Raw genomic sequence first — 18810 nt, forward strand, 5'->3', positions numbered from 1 at the left:
AACTCAGATAAAATTCCTGGAGTTATGCTGCAAAGCAATTTGAAACGGAATTCTCAAATTCACGATATTATTAGTACAGCAAATAGAAAACTATTTATGATTAGAAAACTTGCAATGGCAGGCCTTAATATTCAAGAATTAACAGTTGTTTATATGTCTTACCATGGAGGTATTTACCTTAGACCTGTCTCTTATACACATCTAGATGTGTATAAGAGACAGACTTAAACCAAACTAAAAAGAGCAAATGCAACTTACTGTTATAATTGAATGGGTCAGATGCTTGAACCAAGATAAAATTGCACATGAAGAAGGCCGGCAGAAATATTGACATCTTAAAAAAATTGGCCTATCTGAAAAAAAAAATAACGAATTAACATTAATTCATAAAGAAAACGCTTGTTTTCCCCTTAAAAAAAATTTTTTTTTTGCTTTTAAAAGACACAGTAAATACGGTAAATAAGCGAATCTAACAAAAACTTGGAATTGGCCTACTATTTAATCAGCACGTAGAAACTTCGAATGTCCCGAACTACCACTATGGCGAGACAAACTCGGTGAGTCATGTGAACGTCTTCTGTGAAGCGCTCTTGGGATGCGACTCACTCCAGGGGAAATGCCTCAGGGAAAATCTATTAAATGCCAGGTTACATTACGAAGCTGCATTCCAACTTAGTTTATCATGTATGTTATTTGTTTTTATAATTATTTCTCACTAATTGATTAGAAGGAACACATAATTATATCATATTTGTAATAGCCTGAACGATAAAAACTCCGTAGGCCTATTTGTTAGTAACGCGTTGGTCGTGTCAATATTGATGATGCGTTTAACGAATGACAGAAATGTACTACCAAACGATATCTTTAGTATCGTAGACCTCAATTAAAGTATAAACGTATTGGTGTATACTATTCTTAAATATCTGTATCGTGATCGCGGACTTAATATAATGGTTTATGGAAGGGTCTGTTATACAAAATTAAATATAGACAGGTAATAGGTTGGTCTAAGTGTAGTACTTTTTTATTTTATTTATAAGAACCAGTATAGTGTTTCTCAGCCTCAATTTGTTCTTTTTTTTGTTCTTAATTTTTAAGCAATTTCAGCCTCAGTTTTCTTATTAATGTGTTCTTTTTTGTATGAAAATAACCACAATAACGCTTCAAGAAATCTTGACGAGGCTTGTAATTGTAACATTTCTGAGATACTTAAGATATGACAAAATTGATTTAGAATATTATGAGTCTCCTGCCTTCAAATGCATGTAGCACTTAACAGTTGATGCTTACACTAAACTAGAGCAGCATATCATATCTACAGTCTACTTCTACAAATATGTAGATGTTACTTAATATTTATGGATAGTTAATAATGATTACATAGGCTCTATTTTATACATAAAGACTTGATTCTGCCAAGTAATAATTGTGCAGCTGAGTTTAGGACAAGACCTAATGTCAAGTAATCACAAAATCAAATATTTTCTGCACTGTAATATAGGCATATGCCATATAGTGTAGGCCTAGCTTATTTGCATTTTAATTATTGAACTTATTATACAGGACTAAATTATGTATCTCATTTCCTTGTAGATTATGCTGTCATTGATCAAGTGTGTCATTAATGCTCGATAGTTTCAATTGTCGTAATGACAAGCTCAACAAAAGGAAGGTTTGAAGAGCTCTTACAGGCAGCCGCTGACCAAAATTCAGAGTAAGAAACACACACAAATGATGTTGTTAACCAGGGGTTTATCCAAAAAAACCATATTCTTACACTTACGGTGTATTGAAAGTTTAGTTGTTTCAATATTGTTACTTGCCATGCAAACCTTCCAAGAAATATTATATTATAAATAAATAGCTAGCAAAGAGATTAACTAAAGTTGCATTTCACTGAAATACTGAAATTTTCATTTCATTTATTTCGTCAAACCTCACAAACAAATATAACAATAGACCAAGAATCAGGGACAGGATTAGCAAAAAGCAAAATAAATATATCTCTGTTCTCAGAGAGCAAAAACGAGCGAAAACAGCCTATCCAAAAATTTAATCAATTTTCATTAATACTTTAAAAAGGAAATTAAATGTTTAAATAAACCCCCAGAACCCTGTTTATTTCTTTAAAGTAATGGCTTAAATGTAAACCAAATATATATATATATATATATATATATATATATATATATATTTCAAACAATCATCAAGCAGGAACACTTTGTTCCCACTTACAGGCGAAAATTGCAAAAATAAACATTAAAATCATCACAAGATATGCCTATAAAAACATTAAAAAATTATTGTCATTATTACTATATATATATGTATATTAATTGAAATTAAAATTAAACTCAAAATATTCAAAAATTACACTCAGAACAGACAATACTAACGAGAAATATAATTATTTAAGTGACATTTAAACATATTTAAAAATTAAAAAACAGATCAACGTCAGGACATTTTGCAAAAAAAATATTTTACAAACTAAATAATCGTGAAATAAAACCATTTTTGCATACATTAACACGACAAAATGATACAGAAAATAAGTCATGTTGTCGAAGACGCCTTTTTACCTGACGAAAACTCATGAGTTTATTACACATTATTTCTATAGTTACAGTAGGCTAACAGTGTGAAATTGATATAAGATACTTGCTAATTTATGGAACTCCAAAATAGCTGGTATAGATGTAGTTAATATTGACAAACAATACGTTATTTTACTTGCCAAATATCTAAGCATGTATGCAAATTATTTCAGTGAGAAGAAAGCAGCACCAAAGAAAAGGAAGACTAGAAAGAAAAGAGAGGAACAAGTGGTGAGGATTTTTCTTGTTTTTTTCTTTTCTCATTCTTTGCATACCAGAATGCTCTTTTTCCCTGTGCACATGTCAAGAAAGTTGTAATGCTAGATTGAGTAATATAATGCAAACACTCGACAAATATTCTTCCTTTACTGAGAACTGGTTGAAATGGTTGAGGTTTTTGCTCTCTTGTTTCTGTGTGGCTAGTTCTAAAGCCAGGCACTCAATGCATGGTACGACCGTCGATGATGCAACGCCATCTGCTGATTGTCTGTGACAGTCGAAGGGATCGTGATCAATAACGATTTGTTGCGCACACATCATGATGTTGCGTTCTCCATAGAATCATGTCAGTCGAAAACTGCAAGGCGCAGTGATTGCCTGGCTTTAGATCTTGGTGCATTTTGCTGGCTTCATTTTTTTATTTTTTTATTTTACACATTCTGGCAATACAAATAACAATATAAAACATAACAAAAACAAAAAATCTGAAATTCACCAACATATAAGAATAATTAGGTTAGCCAGGGAGCAGCAGAAGCGGAACCACTATCATTTTAGAGATGTGGTACTCCCAGCAAAATATAAAATAAAATAAAATAAAATAGAAAAAGACATTTAAAAAAAATTATTATTAGCATTGTAAGGACTTTAGCATTTCAATGAATGCACTATAAAAAGAAATTAACATTTATTCTTTTTAATCATCAATAATCAGCTGGAGCAACTGAAAGAAGGAGCTGACCTCCAAAAAGCAGAAGATGCCTCCCTGTTAGCCAATACGTATGATGGAACAGACAGTCCAAGATTTCGGAAGAATGTAACAAACGAGCGACGAAGAAAACTACCACCGAAGAATGGGGAAATCAACAAAGGTTTTGAAGAAGATGAAGTGATTAATACCGGTGGTCTGGAAAGGCCAAGGAGAGTGAAGAAAAAATCACCTAGAAAATCAAATTTACAAGAAAAGTAGGGTTCAAATTTGATCCAATATTTAACATTAATCCAATTAGAAACATTTAATAAGATTTTTTTTCCCTTTGTCTTGAAATTTTGTTTTTCTTTTTGTATTTGTAGAGAAGAAAAAGAACAAAAAGAGGATGATGAAGACACACAAAAGAGAGTGAAGAAAAAGAAGCGTAGACCAAAGGAAATGACTGAGAATTCCTTGGAGGATAAAGGTAATGAGGTATTGCAGGAAGAAAAAGCTGATACAAAAAATATAGATGAAGAGAATGAAGAGGAAGAAAACCAAAGGAAAACAACAAAAGGAAGGAAAAGGAAAAAAAAGAAGAATGGTTAGTATTTAGTACTATGAAAACCAATACAACTGTACCTAATGCAGTCAACCTCACCCAATCAATTTCGTTGTTCCTTTCTTTTAATGATAATTCAAATTGGCTTTGATAATTTTTCTTCTTAGAGATAATTGGCTACTGCATTTTTTTATTTCAAGTTTAAAAATCTACAGTATTTAGTGATGTTTGTTTATTTTTTACCACTATCATGAAACTAATCCATTCATGTGATGACCAATAGCAAAGATACTAGAAATACAAGATAGAGCACTTGTATAGACGTACGCAGCACCCTTCTCTTTTTATAATGCAAGTTTTTTATACTTGATCCAGACCTACAGGGCGCCCTTCTGTTGCTAAGTATATCCAGACGCACACGGCACCCTTCTTTTTTTTGTCACATGATTCTGCGCTTTTGTGTCTGTCATTTTATTGTTTTGATTTATTTACACCTACTTGTTTGTATCTTATGGATAATGACAACAATTTCTACCTCCGCAAAAGGAAGTTATGTATTCGCAGTTATGTAACGTTGGCAGAAGTTTCTTAGATCCAGTCGTACGCGACGCCCCATTATTTGTATTCCCACCGTGCATTTCGGTGGAACAGTTTTTTTCTGTGGAGAACTCTATCTTGAGTTTCTAGTATCTTTGCCAATAGCAGAGGTCCCAAGTTGTAGGCGTCTCCTGGAAATCGGATTCGTCTCCCACACTCCCACAAGCAAGCAAGAATCTCCTGGAAAATAACACATCTTCTGCAAATTCATAATATTTGCATGTTTTTTGCTAAATTACTATCAATTGTCTCACTGAAAACAGTCCCAATTGGTGTCACCATGCACAGCAAAATAAAGTTCATTTAACTAGTTCCACTGAAAGTGACTTCTTCCAGCTTACTTGTAATACTTGGTGGTACTTTAGTGATTATTCATTGCAGTTACAAAGTACTCACTTCCTTCCACTCTAATGAATATTTCCCTCAAGTACAGCCCACCCCAACCAAAACTAACAGAGTATGCTTTCATGAGTCTTAGGCCAAAGTAAATCAATGGTAATAATGATATTTAAAAAGATTGAAGTGAAATGAGTGCGAAAACTACCAAACTTAGGACACTTGAATTAGCCGCCAATAAGGAAAACACACCCACATTGCTGTTGATATTTATGATTATATAGTATTTCTGCTTCTTACCATTTTTAAAGAAGAAGCTGTTGATGAAATTGGCAGTAAACCAATTGAATATGAAGACGATGGACGAGTAATGGGCATCTATGTTCACCGTAGCGATCGTCTGAAGGCTGACCTGTACATTGCACACCCACTAGTGCGTGTACATGTAGTGGATATCAACACAGGTGCATATGTGAAGAAATCTAAATTGTGAGTTGGAAAAGTGTAAACATTTTAATCTAAAACCTCTTCCTCAGACATTAAATTAGTTTTGTCTGTTATAATTTTTTTTTTAACCTTAAGTAATAATTATTGAATAATGCAAACAATGAATGATTACGATGATAATTAAAGTACATGTTTTTCTAGTTGAAATGGGCAGATTTTCTTTTTATTCCTATTTGGCAGCTGACCTGGCATGAGTGTAGTTAAAAGAATAAAATAATAATGCACCTTTTATATAATGTATATTGCAGTTAATTGTCCCTGTGCATTTTACATTATTACCCCCGATAACTGGATCAAGAGCACATCATCCTTACAGCTACCTGAGGGGCACATTCTCAGCTTCCTGGAGAACACACATTTTAATTTTGAGTAATGTAAACTTTAGCTTAAAGGAATGATGTATAATTAACAAATAACTATTAATATATATGTATATAATATAACTATGTTTTCATATTTAAAATTTTGTATTATTTTTATGTATTTACTTACAGTGACCGTGCAGTGACCTCTTATTATGAGAACAAAAATGATAAGCTGGACTTCATCCTACCCATCTTGACTCAACCATTTGAGTACAAAAAGAGAAAGTAAGTAAAATTACGATATAGAACTGTGGTCAAACTTTGGGAAATACCTAAATATGTCAAATGAAACATTAAATTGCTCATTTAAAAGGATTTAATATGATATTAACTTCCAATGAGACACAGATTGAAACAAATTGTTTTTCTTTAATTTAAAGACTTTTTAATTGGAATAATAATAATAATAGTGTAGTTTTTATATAGCACTGTATCCATCACACCGATGGGGAAATATCAGAAAATTATATTAAGCTGTCAAACTACAGTTCTCCCTCCAATTAAAGACCACTTTGGGACCAGGGTTTGCATGGTCTTTAGCAGCTTTAATCTCTAATTAGAATAGTTAGATTCCTTAAATTTTAACATTCATCTACTAAAATATATATATGTATATGAAACACTAAAATGAGCACTTGGTGGCTAAACACACACTCGTCCAGGTGCTGAGCAGGCGATGCAAAACACCAGAATAGAATAAAGATAAAAGACACTTGTTAATTTGGGATCATGAAAAGTGATGATCTTTAATTAGAGGGAGGCCTGTGTTTAGTTTCTAGCAATTTTGCAGTGATTTTGCCCTCTATTCAAGGACTGGGAGACCAGAACAACCAAGCTACAATTCTACTTAAGTTTTTTTCTTGTGTAGATCTATGATTCCTAGCTGGGAAGAGTTACTTCTTTTGAATGAAAGTTATCTGTATCTCACCTGTGGCAAAGAGAACTACCCAGATGTGGTGATGTTCTTTGAGGTCAGTTATGTTTTATTTATATGTCACCTACTACTAACCTACCTTGGTCCTTGGTTACAAAATTTTTTTTTTTTTTTTTATTGTATTATAATCAAAAGTTAAGTATCCAAAAGTTTTCATCATTCTCATGACATTAGGCGAGTAAACTTTATTCTTGTCATCTACTGTAATTTGATGTACGTGGATTGTAAAATATAATTTTATTAAATTCAGTTTTTAATCAAAATCTTTTAGATTCCTAATGTTTTCATCATTTCTTCGTGTGTTACTTAATGAATTATCAAGGTAATTTATAGAGATTGGGGGGAAAAAAGCGGGTTGTCTATCAAAAATGATATAACTTCCAATTGCTAAAATTTCAACTTGAGCACTTCTAACATTAACTAACTTGCAGGTCCAATATGCCCACCTAAGTATCACAGTTCTGCTTTAATTACATGTTTATAAGCATGTATTTCTTTTGTCAGAATTTCTCATTAGATGCTCAAGTGCTAATGAATGTAGGTGTACATAAAAATTCAGGTTGCCACCTATTTTTGTACTATGTAACCTAACACAATACTCATATCATGGTGAACTCTTACATATATTGTAATTAACATACACTTGTTATTAATGTCATTCAGTTATAAATACTATAGCTCTGTCCAGACTCTGACAAAAAACTGTGCATGCCCATATATAGTCATGGTGTGCCTATATATGGTCATGATGTGATGTCATCATGACCATGGCATGTCACATGTTTTAGTCAAATATAATTTGATATTCTGGACAGTACTTAATATTCATTTTTCCTTTTGTTGTACAGATTCTAGACTTTGTTAGCATGAACTCTGTGAATGGCAAATCACATACAGTTGCTGGTGAGGGCGGTTGGCACCGTGTTGCCTGGGCATTTTTAAAGGTTTGTTCAGTTTAGTATGAATTTCTTGGTTTCTAATATAAAAATTTTGTAGTATTGTGTTTATACAAACCAACTTTAATAAATAATGATAATAAGTTTGTTTTTGTATAGCACCGACACTTGCATCTCCAGCGCTATCGCACTCTTTGCTGCTGCTAATGACTCAGCTTGAAAAAAGATATTTTTATGTTATGAATCAAAAGTCTTTGTAGCTTCTTGTGTTTAACACATTCACTGTCATGGACAAGAATTATAATGCGTTGCATTTAAGCTAGGGATGAGTAATACTTGAAACATATATGCTACTTTTTGTGATTATCACACTGCCAGGCTGAGGGCCACAACTGCACTAATTACACACTCAAGCAGTAGCCCCAGAAAGTACCTAATGCGATGTTTGTTGTGTTTTATTTCATGAAACTGGGGAATTTCAAGTTTTTAAAGCTTGTCATGACAAATAGAAAAAAAAACTACATACAAAATGGTATCATAACATGTTAATACTTCCTCTTTCATTCTCCTGAAGACGAATAGAGGAATCTATTTGAAATGTTGAAATACCCTCAATACCTCATGGGGTGCACCACATGGTTTTTACTACATATTAGCACCATTAAGATGAGAGTTTCAAAATTTGGAACATTCATGCTAGGAGTTTTTATCTACTTAGTCTGTAGCTTGCCAAATGCAGGTTAAAATTCATTTTTTGGTGATGAATCATTCTGCTGGTATGTTTATACATCATACCCTCTTGTTTTTTTGTTTTTTTCAGGTGATTGGTTCAAACAAAACACTTAACACAGAAAAGAAAGTTCGTCTTCAGCTTTTTTATCCACCATTCAGTTTCAAGACAAAGCCAGGACAAGTAGATGTAAGGATTTTGGAATTTTTTTTAGCATTTTTGTTTTTTAGTAAACTCTTGTTTATTTTGTATTTATTGATTTGGCAAATCCAAATATAATAATACTGGCAGCAGGGTTCTACACAATAGAACAGATAAACCACATGGTATATATATCCAGCATATCTACAGTGTTGATCCATCTAGTAGAGCTCAACAGCAGTGGCGGCGCTACAGGGAGTGAGCGGAGGCTACAGTCCCCACGTCGGGGAGAAAAAAATAAATTATATGTATTTTCTAAAGTAAGCCTTTCTTAACTAAGCCTTTGAAACCGCTAAATTGTTATATTTTCGGGGGACTTCGCCTCCTGGACTGCTTTCGACAGGGTTTTTAGTGACGTCCGACCATGCCCACTTTTTTCTCGTCGGGGACATCAGCCCCCTTGTCTGGGACCTTGAACCCCCCGTCGGGGAAATCCTGGCGGCGTCCCTGCTCACTATAAGCCTGGTTGGTCGATACAACAAGCCAGATCTACATAAAGGTTGATTCATTAATAGCAAATATATCATCTTGAAATTGAATAAATAAAAAAAAAAATATTGTACAATGTTTTATTGCCAGGTGTACCAGTGGTGGAGTAGTATCGTCAGGCAACCATACCCAGCAACACTGTATATCACCATCAAACCAGTTACCACACCAAGCAGCATGGAGCCTGCCTTCAGATCAATGTTTGCAACTCAAAAAGTAAGTTAGAGATAAAATGTTTTATTTTTTCCCCCTTCAAATTCACAGCAAGTATATGGCCTTGTCAAAAAGGATTAACTGCTTGATGCTCTATTTAAACTCATTTAAGACAGTTCCAGTCTTAGAGAGTGGAGTTGCTGTAGTCATGAAGAAAAAAATGCTAAGATTTTGTAAAATTGAACTAAGGCAGTATATCTTTTATGTTTGCTTCAATTAAAATAAACATTGTGCTATTTATTTTTTTTTTATTAGAGCTCATCAACAGGTAAATTGAATATTATGCATATTCATTTTCACTATATGGGTTTTTGTGGCAAAAGAGGTCAATTTTCACCATTTAATTCTGATAATAGCATTACACATCAGCTATGTTCATTCAATTGGGTTTTTTATTTTTCCTTCATATTTTGCTTGGGATCATTTATTGAGGTGTGTTTTGATTTTTGGGATTTCATTAGATATGTTGGTACTATAATAATGGTCAAATATATTCACATCCCATGTGTTAATGATGACAACAGACTGTACTGTATGTCAATTCAGTAGCACCAGACATCAGTACAGACTACCGTATCACACATAGTTTTAATGATTATCACATTAATAGTAATGACTACATATCTCATTAAATGGTACAATAGCAATAACAACCATATATTTATGTAATTTTTTATTTCATATAATATACCAATTTAGATTACCAAATAGGTTTTTTTAATGTTATTTTTACCTGATATTAATTTGTTTTGGGATTTTCTACTTCTTATTTATAATATTTTTATTAGATGGGAGTTTGGTTTGAATATAGTGTACTGATTTTTATATTATTATCAGAACAATCAAAAGTACTATTTATTTGCGATAGGAGCAAGGTAGAATGACGTACAAGGAATTGAAGAAGACACTGGATGGAAGGAATAAAGCACTACGATCTGAGTAAGTAACTGCTAGTGTTTAATACTTGGGTAATATTTGTGTCAGTTGATGAATGGAAGTGTTTCAAAATAATATGAATACAATTAGCAAGGATTTATATGTGTATATGTATATATATTTTTTCACATTATGAAAAGCTTTTGATTAAATTTATTCAATATTGGCAAGATAGAACAAAATACAAATTTTAAGGAATTTCGGAAGTGAACCCACACACACACCCACACACACACCCACACACACACACACACACCCACACCCCCCCCCCAACACACACACGCGCTTTTTGTAAAGGTAGTTTTGTATTCATTAATGAACATAAAGGAATGAACTGTTAATTAATAGTATAAAAGATAGAATATGAATCAGTCATTAATATAATTCATCTGCCTTTGTCTGCCAGCTCTCCTAAATCATTTTGGATTGAGAATCATTATTTGTATATATGTGTGTATTAACTAAACTTATTATATTCAATTTTCATGTCATGTGCATAAAGTCCTTTTTTTTTCTTTGGTTAATAGTGAGAAGAATCCCACCAACTGGACGCGTTTACCTGGTCAAATGTGTCGAATCCCCAACAAACTGATGCTTTCACTAGCCGGGGGTAAGAAGGGTTGTTTTGTGATTAAGTTTTCACATGATGGCCGTGGAATTGTTTGCTGTTGCAAGGACAAGTCTGGTTATCCATTGGTTGTTTATGATGTAAGTCTTATGTAAAATTAAAGTATATGAAGATACCAAAATTCATAATTTGATGTAGTTTAATTTTTCCATGAGAACATTTTTTGCATTAAATTATATACTGTATAAATGATTAAGTTTTGTTATTTCTTAGATTCCTTCTGGTGAATTACGATGTGAGTTTGTTGGTCATTATAGCATCATCTATGATGTCTGTTGGTCTGTATACAACGATGAATTAGTTTCAGCATCTTCTGATGGAACAGCCCGGTATGTTTTGTACATGAAGTTCAAATATATAAGGTTCTCATATATAATTGTAGTGGCACTCAAAAACACAGATACATATTATCCAAAAACATAGACACCTGTTTGTTTGTTTGTTTGTTTAATTTATTTCTTTAAACACCTCACCTGATATATTCAATTCAGTTTCAATTGTTTATTTGATACAGATAAATTATTCCGTATTTAAAATACTTCAATTAAAAGGCATAAATAAACTCCAAATTGGCTACTTTTTATGTATAATTCAATTAATAATATTATCCCACATTTTAATTCATTTAAAAAAAAACACTGACAACCCTAATTAAACAAGATTTAACTGCAATATTTTACCCATGCGAAAAAATCTTTAATTTTACCAGTGTTACAAATTTGTGTACAGGACCTAAACTCTGGATTAGACTTAAAAGAAACAAACACTCCAGCAAATTTGAAAACTAAATTTTAGGAACATCTTCTATTGTTTTACTCAAAATAATTTTATATGTTTTATCTCATAATTTTTAAGTTGTAATTTTATTGGTAGTTAAGTGTCCTGTAGTTTAAGATTTTAATTGATTCATATTTTTAACTTCTGAATATATGGAGGAACACTGTTTGCCAAGCTCGCAATAGTTTTAAAGTGTCTCCTTCTCTTCAGCAATATTTTACCATTTTAATTGTCTTGATAAATTATGTTTCAAGTGTATTGTTGTTGGTGAATAAATTGAAGTGAATTGAATTTGTATATTTGAATTTGAATTGATATTTGTATGAGATTGCTAAACTTATAATGTTTTGTAATAAAATTCTTCCCAGTCTTAAGCCATTTTTTGCATGAAGGAATTTTACAAATTGTAACTTTACATTGGCTAAATCGTACCACTTATTGCATTTAGACTTAAATATGTAGCTAAGCGCAAATGCCACTCTAATATTTGAATGCAAGTCTAAATTCAAACTTTTAGGGCACACAAAGTGCATGATGAAGTATTACTTTACACACAATATTGCTGCTCAGCTTTTCTGCTTGAGGGGAACAGCCTAGCTATTCTTCCAGGCCATGTTTCAGGTAAACTTACCTTGATAGCTAACTTGAAAAGGAGCCTTAATGACTACTTGATATTGAATTTAAATGAAATAAATAAAATGTTTGTCTTTAGGATCATGACTACTGTATACTTCACTACCTATTTTTTATTTCTTTCAGAATTTGGAATCTTGCAACTCCCGGAGGGACAGCAAGTAAAGTTTTTCCTCACCCTAGTTATGTATATGCATCACGGTTCCACCCACACCAAAGCAACATTGTTGTTACCGGGTGTTTTGATCACATTGTACGCTTTTGGAACTCTGATAATAGTGGTATCAATGGAGAGGTAAGTATAGTAAAGTAACAGAATGTAGAAGCTTGGCTCATAGCTTCTATGTTGAGTGACATGGGCTTAGCTCTGATTTGTCAATGTTCCTTAATGTAATCCCCGAGAGCGTACTCTTAAATATTTCTATACTGGGAGGTGCTGCATTTATGGGGTATATTTTCGAGGACTTCGTAGTACAAGTGTGGGAAATAGCCTGGGTGAAATTGGTAGTTAAAGTCCCTGGCCTATCCTGTATCAAAGTGCAAGATTTTCCGCACGATGTTAGCGGGAATTTCAAATTAGACTGGGTGCTAAGCCTACCTATGTTACAGCCACAAGATCGCGACCAGGCGGAACACTTTTTTCCATCGGGAAACAGTAAATATTGCGCCATCTCTGGCACTATTGAGGGGCCTTTTTCCTGTCATATTTTAGAGCACAGTGCGATTTTGGTAAATGTTAGTTCAAGTCCATTAGAATTTTCAGTAAAATAGGTAGCGCAAGTGCTTTATGTCTTGAAGTGGCTGTGGCACCCCCTGTTTGGTTGGTATGCAAGTGAGCTCCCCAGGATGTAATCCTATACACCCATGTTTTATTCAGCTCCTCAGTGTTGTTGGTTTTCTCTAAAGAGGGACTAATATATAATGAGGAAAACCTAAACAAAATTAATATAAATCTTAAAATACAATGAATGATATTATTTGTTGCTTGCCATGCCAAAACCAGCGTCAGTGACCAATGCAAGAAAATTGGCTTTTTAACATATTCGTATTCCCCACATTATAAGCTGTAAAATGATGGATCACTTACTGGAATCGACCTACTACTGCCAAAGTTATCAGTAACAGTAGTACAGCATCTCTGTGTACTAAAGTATACAATACTACCACATTTTAATGCTAATTTCTCAGTTTATCATTTAGCCACTGTACGCTGGTTTTGCAATGGCAAGCCTCATTTGACTGTCTATTAATTGAATAGGAAAATTTATTCTTGTTTTGATTTTTAGTTGAATATTAATTAACGTTATTGTAATATATAAAATAAACTACTCTTAATTTTTGCTTTATATTTCAAGTTTATTGGATTTACATGTCTTTAATGTTGACATGCTCTGATACAAATGTCTTTGTTTAGCTTTTACAAGATCTTGACAACATTCTTAACATTCTTGTTTTGATTTTTAGTTGAACATTACATTATTGAAATATACAAAATAAGCTACTCTTCATTTATGTTGGATTTACATGTCTTCAATTTTGACATGCTCTGATACAAATGTCTTTGTTTAGCTTTTACAAGAGCTGGACAACCACAAGGGTCTTGTGAACTGTCTTTGCTTCTCATTGGATGGAAATCAGTTGTATTCGGGCGACAGCTTAGGTACAATAATAGTGTGGAAGAAGAGGCTAAATACAAGAGCAACAACATCAGGTGAGAATTATGTCTTTATAAGTCAAGTCTTCTAATGCAAAATAACAAGACCATTTTTTTTTTTAATTCAAATTATAATAGCTTTAATGGTGTAGAAATTGTTATGTTAATTGGTTTCTTGAGACCCATACACAGCAATCATATTTTAATTTATTATTAGTATATTAGTAATTTAGTATTTAGTATTAGTAGCCTATAACAAAGAAAAACACTTCAACGTCAATGTGCATGTAAAGGTGGTATATTATTCTACACATAGTGAAATGTTTTAATACAATATTCAATTAAGCGCCCTTTTCTAAATATAATACAAATGTTACTTTTTTTTAAATGTCACAATTTTGTCAGGTGACAGATGATCGATCAAAAATTGTCCAAAATTGACATTGAGTCATTATCGTAAATATTAGTTTTAATCTAAATATCCACATTTTGGTTATACAATAGATATGAAAATGAAAATAGATTAAACCATATAAAAATATAGGGATTCACAGCCTTCATTACCTCAATTAATTAATTACTGTAATTGTTAAAATGTCTTTAAAATACCTGTATTAATTTAATTACATTTGTACATTTTAGTATCAAGTGGTGGATGGCAAGTAGAATCCATCATCCAGGAGCGTGAATTGGTTGGTGTTTCAATTAACAATTTATGCATGCACCCTGGAGGCAAGAGGCTACTGGTGCATGGCAGAGATAACAGTATTCGCATGATGGACTTAAGAATGTGAGAAATTTACTTTGATTTATAAATAATATTCATCACATCACATTTTTTGTCATCACTTATAAGCTAATGCACATGCATTGGGTTAGGAAGCTTATAACTTAAGAATTTAAACATAAAACAAGGTACTTGCACCATCTTTATTTAGTTTAGATAGTTTGAGATAGTTCGGTTTACAAGACAAAGGCTCAGAACTGCTACTGTGTATGAAAAGACAGCAAAGCTTCTAATCACATGTAATTTAGTAGTTAAATAGGATTGGATTCTACTGCAGTAAATTTTTAATAGGCAATTTTTCATATCATCTTGTCCTTTAGTAATGCTATCATCCAGCGATATGTGGGTGCCCTGAACTTTCGTGAGCATGTCCGTAGCACACTGACGGAGTGTGGAACATTTGTCATCTCGGGAAGTGAGGATTGCCAGGCTTATGTATGGAACACCGATACAGGTATCGTTTGTCTGCTTATTTTGTACCTTGCTGTGAGCTTTAGTACCTTGCCCGGTATTTATCAATTTCCACTTGGCAAAAGTAAAAAAGTTAAGATGTCTCTAAGCAAATATCCTAAGCTGATTTATCAAAGCATCTTAGCAAAATCTTAGCTTAAAAATCAACTTTTTAATTTTAAGCAATTTTTAAGCTAAAGCAATATTGATAAATCTCACTTAAGCAAAAAATGAACTGATATATTTTATCCCACATGTAATTTATTTCTATCATGCTACTACTAATGTAAAATGGCTTTATATGGATGTATAGAATTTGTGGTTATTTTAACAATTTTATCTTTTGCATGTTGTACATTTAAAGGTGATCAAGTAGCCTCATACAGCACGCTAGGCTACCACCATCCAGTCTGTGATGTCGACTACCATCCCTATGATCACATCTTAGCCCTCTGTGCCTATGGAGAAAGCCATCCAGTTCAAATTTACTATTACGATTCTAAAAGTAAGTTTGAAATATATGAGATTGAGATGTTTGTACACTAATAAAATTGGTTTATGTTTATTTTGGAATTTTTATGACTTAAAAACTTTCTAAAGTGGCAACATCATTGTTAGCATTCATATTTTTGATCTACAATTATGCTATTAATTTTGTCATTGCTATCCAAGTGCATCAGACAGCTTGAACCAGATTCATGTAAATGCCATTATATAGGCATAGGATACACTGCTTTATAATTACACATTAGCCCAAGTATAAATCTTCTTTAGCTGAGGCTGAAATTTTCCTATAAAACTAAATTGAAAGAATATAATTTATTATCATTATTATTACTATCATTATTATTATCATTATTATTATTGTATTATCATTATTATTACTATCATTATTATTATCATTATTATTTTATTATCATTATTATTACTATCATTATTATTATCATTATTATTATTATTATTATTATTATTATTATTACTATTATTATTATTACTATCATTATTATTATCATTATTATTATTTTATTAATTTTATTGTTATTATTATTATTATTATTATCATTATTATTATCATCATTATTATTTTATTATCATTATTATTACTATCATTATTATTATCAATATTGTATGGTAGTACAGTTCACCCTGCAATTCCAGACCACCTTTGGGACCTGAAAATTTTGGGTGGTCTTTTGGGGTGGTCTCTTTGGAAAAGTGGTCTCGAATTAGAGGGGTCTCGAATTGGAGGGTGCACTGTACCTGCCATAGTTGGTGAGGGAACACTCCAACCTCCTTGAAGAAAATTCAAGTTATAACCATCAAAGTATACACTTAGTTATTGTAAAAATTTGTTCTATTTTTTAAGTTGCTCAACTGGACTTAGGTCTTCAAGAGCGACCAATGAAAGCTTGGCAGGATGACAGCACCACTGAACATGCTAAAGAGAGCCTAACCACTTTGTTGCAGACGAAGCAGAATGCCACTATGTCGCAGGATACCGTCAAGTCAGAGAAACTTGAGCGGGCCATGAGAAAGCTGTCAACTGTTTTGGTAGGGATTTGCTTCTTGTATGGTGTCGATGGTGGTTGCTGAAAGGTGTTGATGGATCTAATGATGACAGCTTTTACAACATGTTATTTGCTAAATATTGTTGTGCCCTGCTCTACTCATTATTTTAAAATCATGCACTGCATTTGTTGTGCTTTATATTGTCAAAGGGCAAAACACATTCTAGTGTAATGTAGGATAATAAAGTTATCTTATAATATATAACATTGGCAACAGCAGAAATCATGTCCTGATATCATGGACTTAAAAGTGTTCGACAGGCGATCACTTCCTTTATATTATGGAAGGGTAGTTGCTAAAAGTCATTGATAACACTGATGGTATTAGTGATTGTTTTCTGTATATTATTTATTATTGAAGAAACATGATGTTTCCAGTTTGCATCCATTTTATTCTTTATTTTGTTTTCCATTTTCAAATATTGTTCTTGCTTGCTACCACAATCTCCCATGCCCTTATATGGAGGATAGTTGCTAACATTATCACTTATACAAATACTGAAGAGTGTTGACAATACTGGCGATATGAACGATCACTTCCTTGATATTTTTAATGGGTTATTTAACAGTGTTGATAATACTAGAGATATTAATGATTATTATCGGTATATCATGGATTAGTGAACAACCATAATGTTTCCAATTTGCATGCATATGATTATTTTTCTTTATTGCTTTTCATTGTTGACCATTGTTCCTGCTTGCTGTCTTGCTACCTCAACCTCCCATTGCCCACTCCGCTCCTCTTATCATATTTTAGGCCTTTACTGGTTTGCAACAGGTAAGTGTGTAATTGTTTTCTGTTTTTGCTTTGCTATTGAAATACTACCGTGAATGCAGCCAAAATCTGAAAATGTTTTACAGGTGTAAAATATAATAATTCCGAATTCGTCAGTGGGATGGCATTAAAAAAAAATTAATATGATTTATTGACATAATAAATGTGAATGGTATAAATCTGTAAATGTTATATAATGTTTATGATTAAACTATATTAGCATAATAACGCAACACACTAATAAGCCTGGATCCATAAAAATTGCTACACACTATCACCGAATCCTTTGGCAACGCTGATTGGTCAGTGATGTTTCTCTCAGGTTCACCACAGGAAGTTTTTTTTTTTTGTATAAATGTGATTTTTGTTTTAAATATAGGAATGACTGTAGTTAATGTGTTTTCTCAACAGGATGTCAAAAAGTCGTCCAGTAGAGCAACCAGTCCAGCCCCACAGAGCTTGCTTAACATGCAAATGAACAGCACATGGGGATCAACATTTGACAAGTCTTCATTGCCAACCTCAAATTTTGTAAGTTTTGGTAATATTTTACTATCACTTAAAATAATGATTGTTATTACATTTTAAATTCCCTGTCAAAAACTAAAGTTTTGTCTACACTATACATTTATATTACCGTTATGTAACAAGGGTGGCAGAGATTAATATTTAAAGTTTTGAAATAGGTATTTTATGTTATGTTTTTTGTTACTTTTTAAAGGGCGTATATTATCAGCATCATAGGTTTAAAAACTAGAAATTGCAAATTGCAAGTGAAGTGCTGCGAAGTACAACTGCATATAAATGTTCTTCGAACAAAATTATTTATGCGAGTCAAGTGAAAATAATGAATAATAAAACTATAACAAATAATATGAGACACGACCCATTGTCTATGTTAGAACACTTCTCATTGGGTAACAAAGTCGTAATTTTTCATTTTTGTCAAAAAGTGTCTAGTGTGGTGAATTATGATTTAGGTTTTTTTTAATAAAGTTTCAAAAATTTCTATGTATGTGGAAAATGTAGTTGATTACCAAAGGGTACAATTTTTATTTTGAAGACTGCATGGTCTAGGAAGTGTACATTTTTTATGGGGCAAGTTTCCAAGGGCGGGTTTTCTAGGGGCGAGTTGACTGCCAAAGAGTGTTGCCAAAGTGCGAGCCAGCGTNCACAAGTGCGAGACATAATCACAAGTGTGAGCCAGCGAGCCATGACGTCACGACAATAGATAGAGACGTTAGCCAGTTGTGCGAGGT

The 18810-nt window shown here is 32.6% G+C and overlaps 1 protein-coding gene across 1 annotated transcript in view; it reads left to right on the forward strand.

Annotated features, from left to right (window-relative positions):
- Positions 1-1573: 1573 nt before the first annotated feature.
- Positions 1574-18810, forward strand: part of LOC117122200 (jouberin-like) — a gene marked incomplete in the record, with an annotated part of 23721 nt that continues 6484 nt past the window's right edge. The window contains 21 exon segments of the mRNA XM_033267706.1: positions 1574-1717; positions 2774-2831; positions 3535-3785; positions 3894-4114; positions 5317-5494; positions 6007-6102; positions 6746-6848; positions 7660-7755; positions 8528-8626; positions 9218-9343; positions 10209-10279; positions 10804-10984; positions 11118-11233; positions 12441-12609; positions 13884-14025; positions 14611-14758; positions 15076-15209; positions 15570-15710; positions 16572-16756; positions 17534-17554; positions 17963-18082. Coding sequence (XP_033123597.1) covers positions 1653-1717; positions 2774-2831; positions 3535-3785; positions 3894-4114; positions 5317-5494; positions 6007-6102; positions 6746-6848; positions 7660-7755; positions 8528-8626; positions 9218-9343; positions 10209-10279; positions 10804-10984; positions 11118-11233; positions 12441-12609; positions 13884-14025; positions 14611-14758; positions 15076-15209; positions 15570-15710; positions 16572-16756; positions 17534-17554; positions 17963-18082 — 2721 coding nt within the window.

Source organism: Anneissia japonica, unplaced genomic scaffold (genome assembly GCF_011630105.1).
Source record: "Anneissia japonica isolate Jap-2015-1 unplaced genomic scaffold, ASM1163010v1 scaffold287708_len1499824_cov190, whole genome shotgun sequence".
Lineage (NCBI taxonomy): Eukaryota > Metazoa > Echinodermata > Crinoidea > Comatulida > Comatulidae > Anneissia > Anneissia japonica.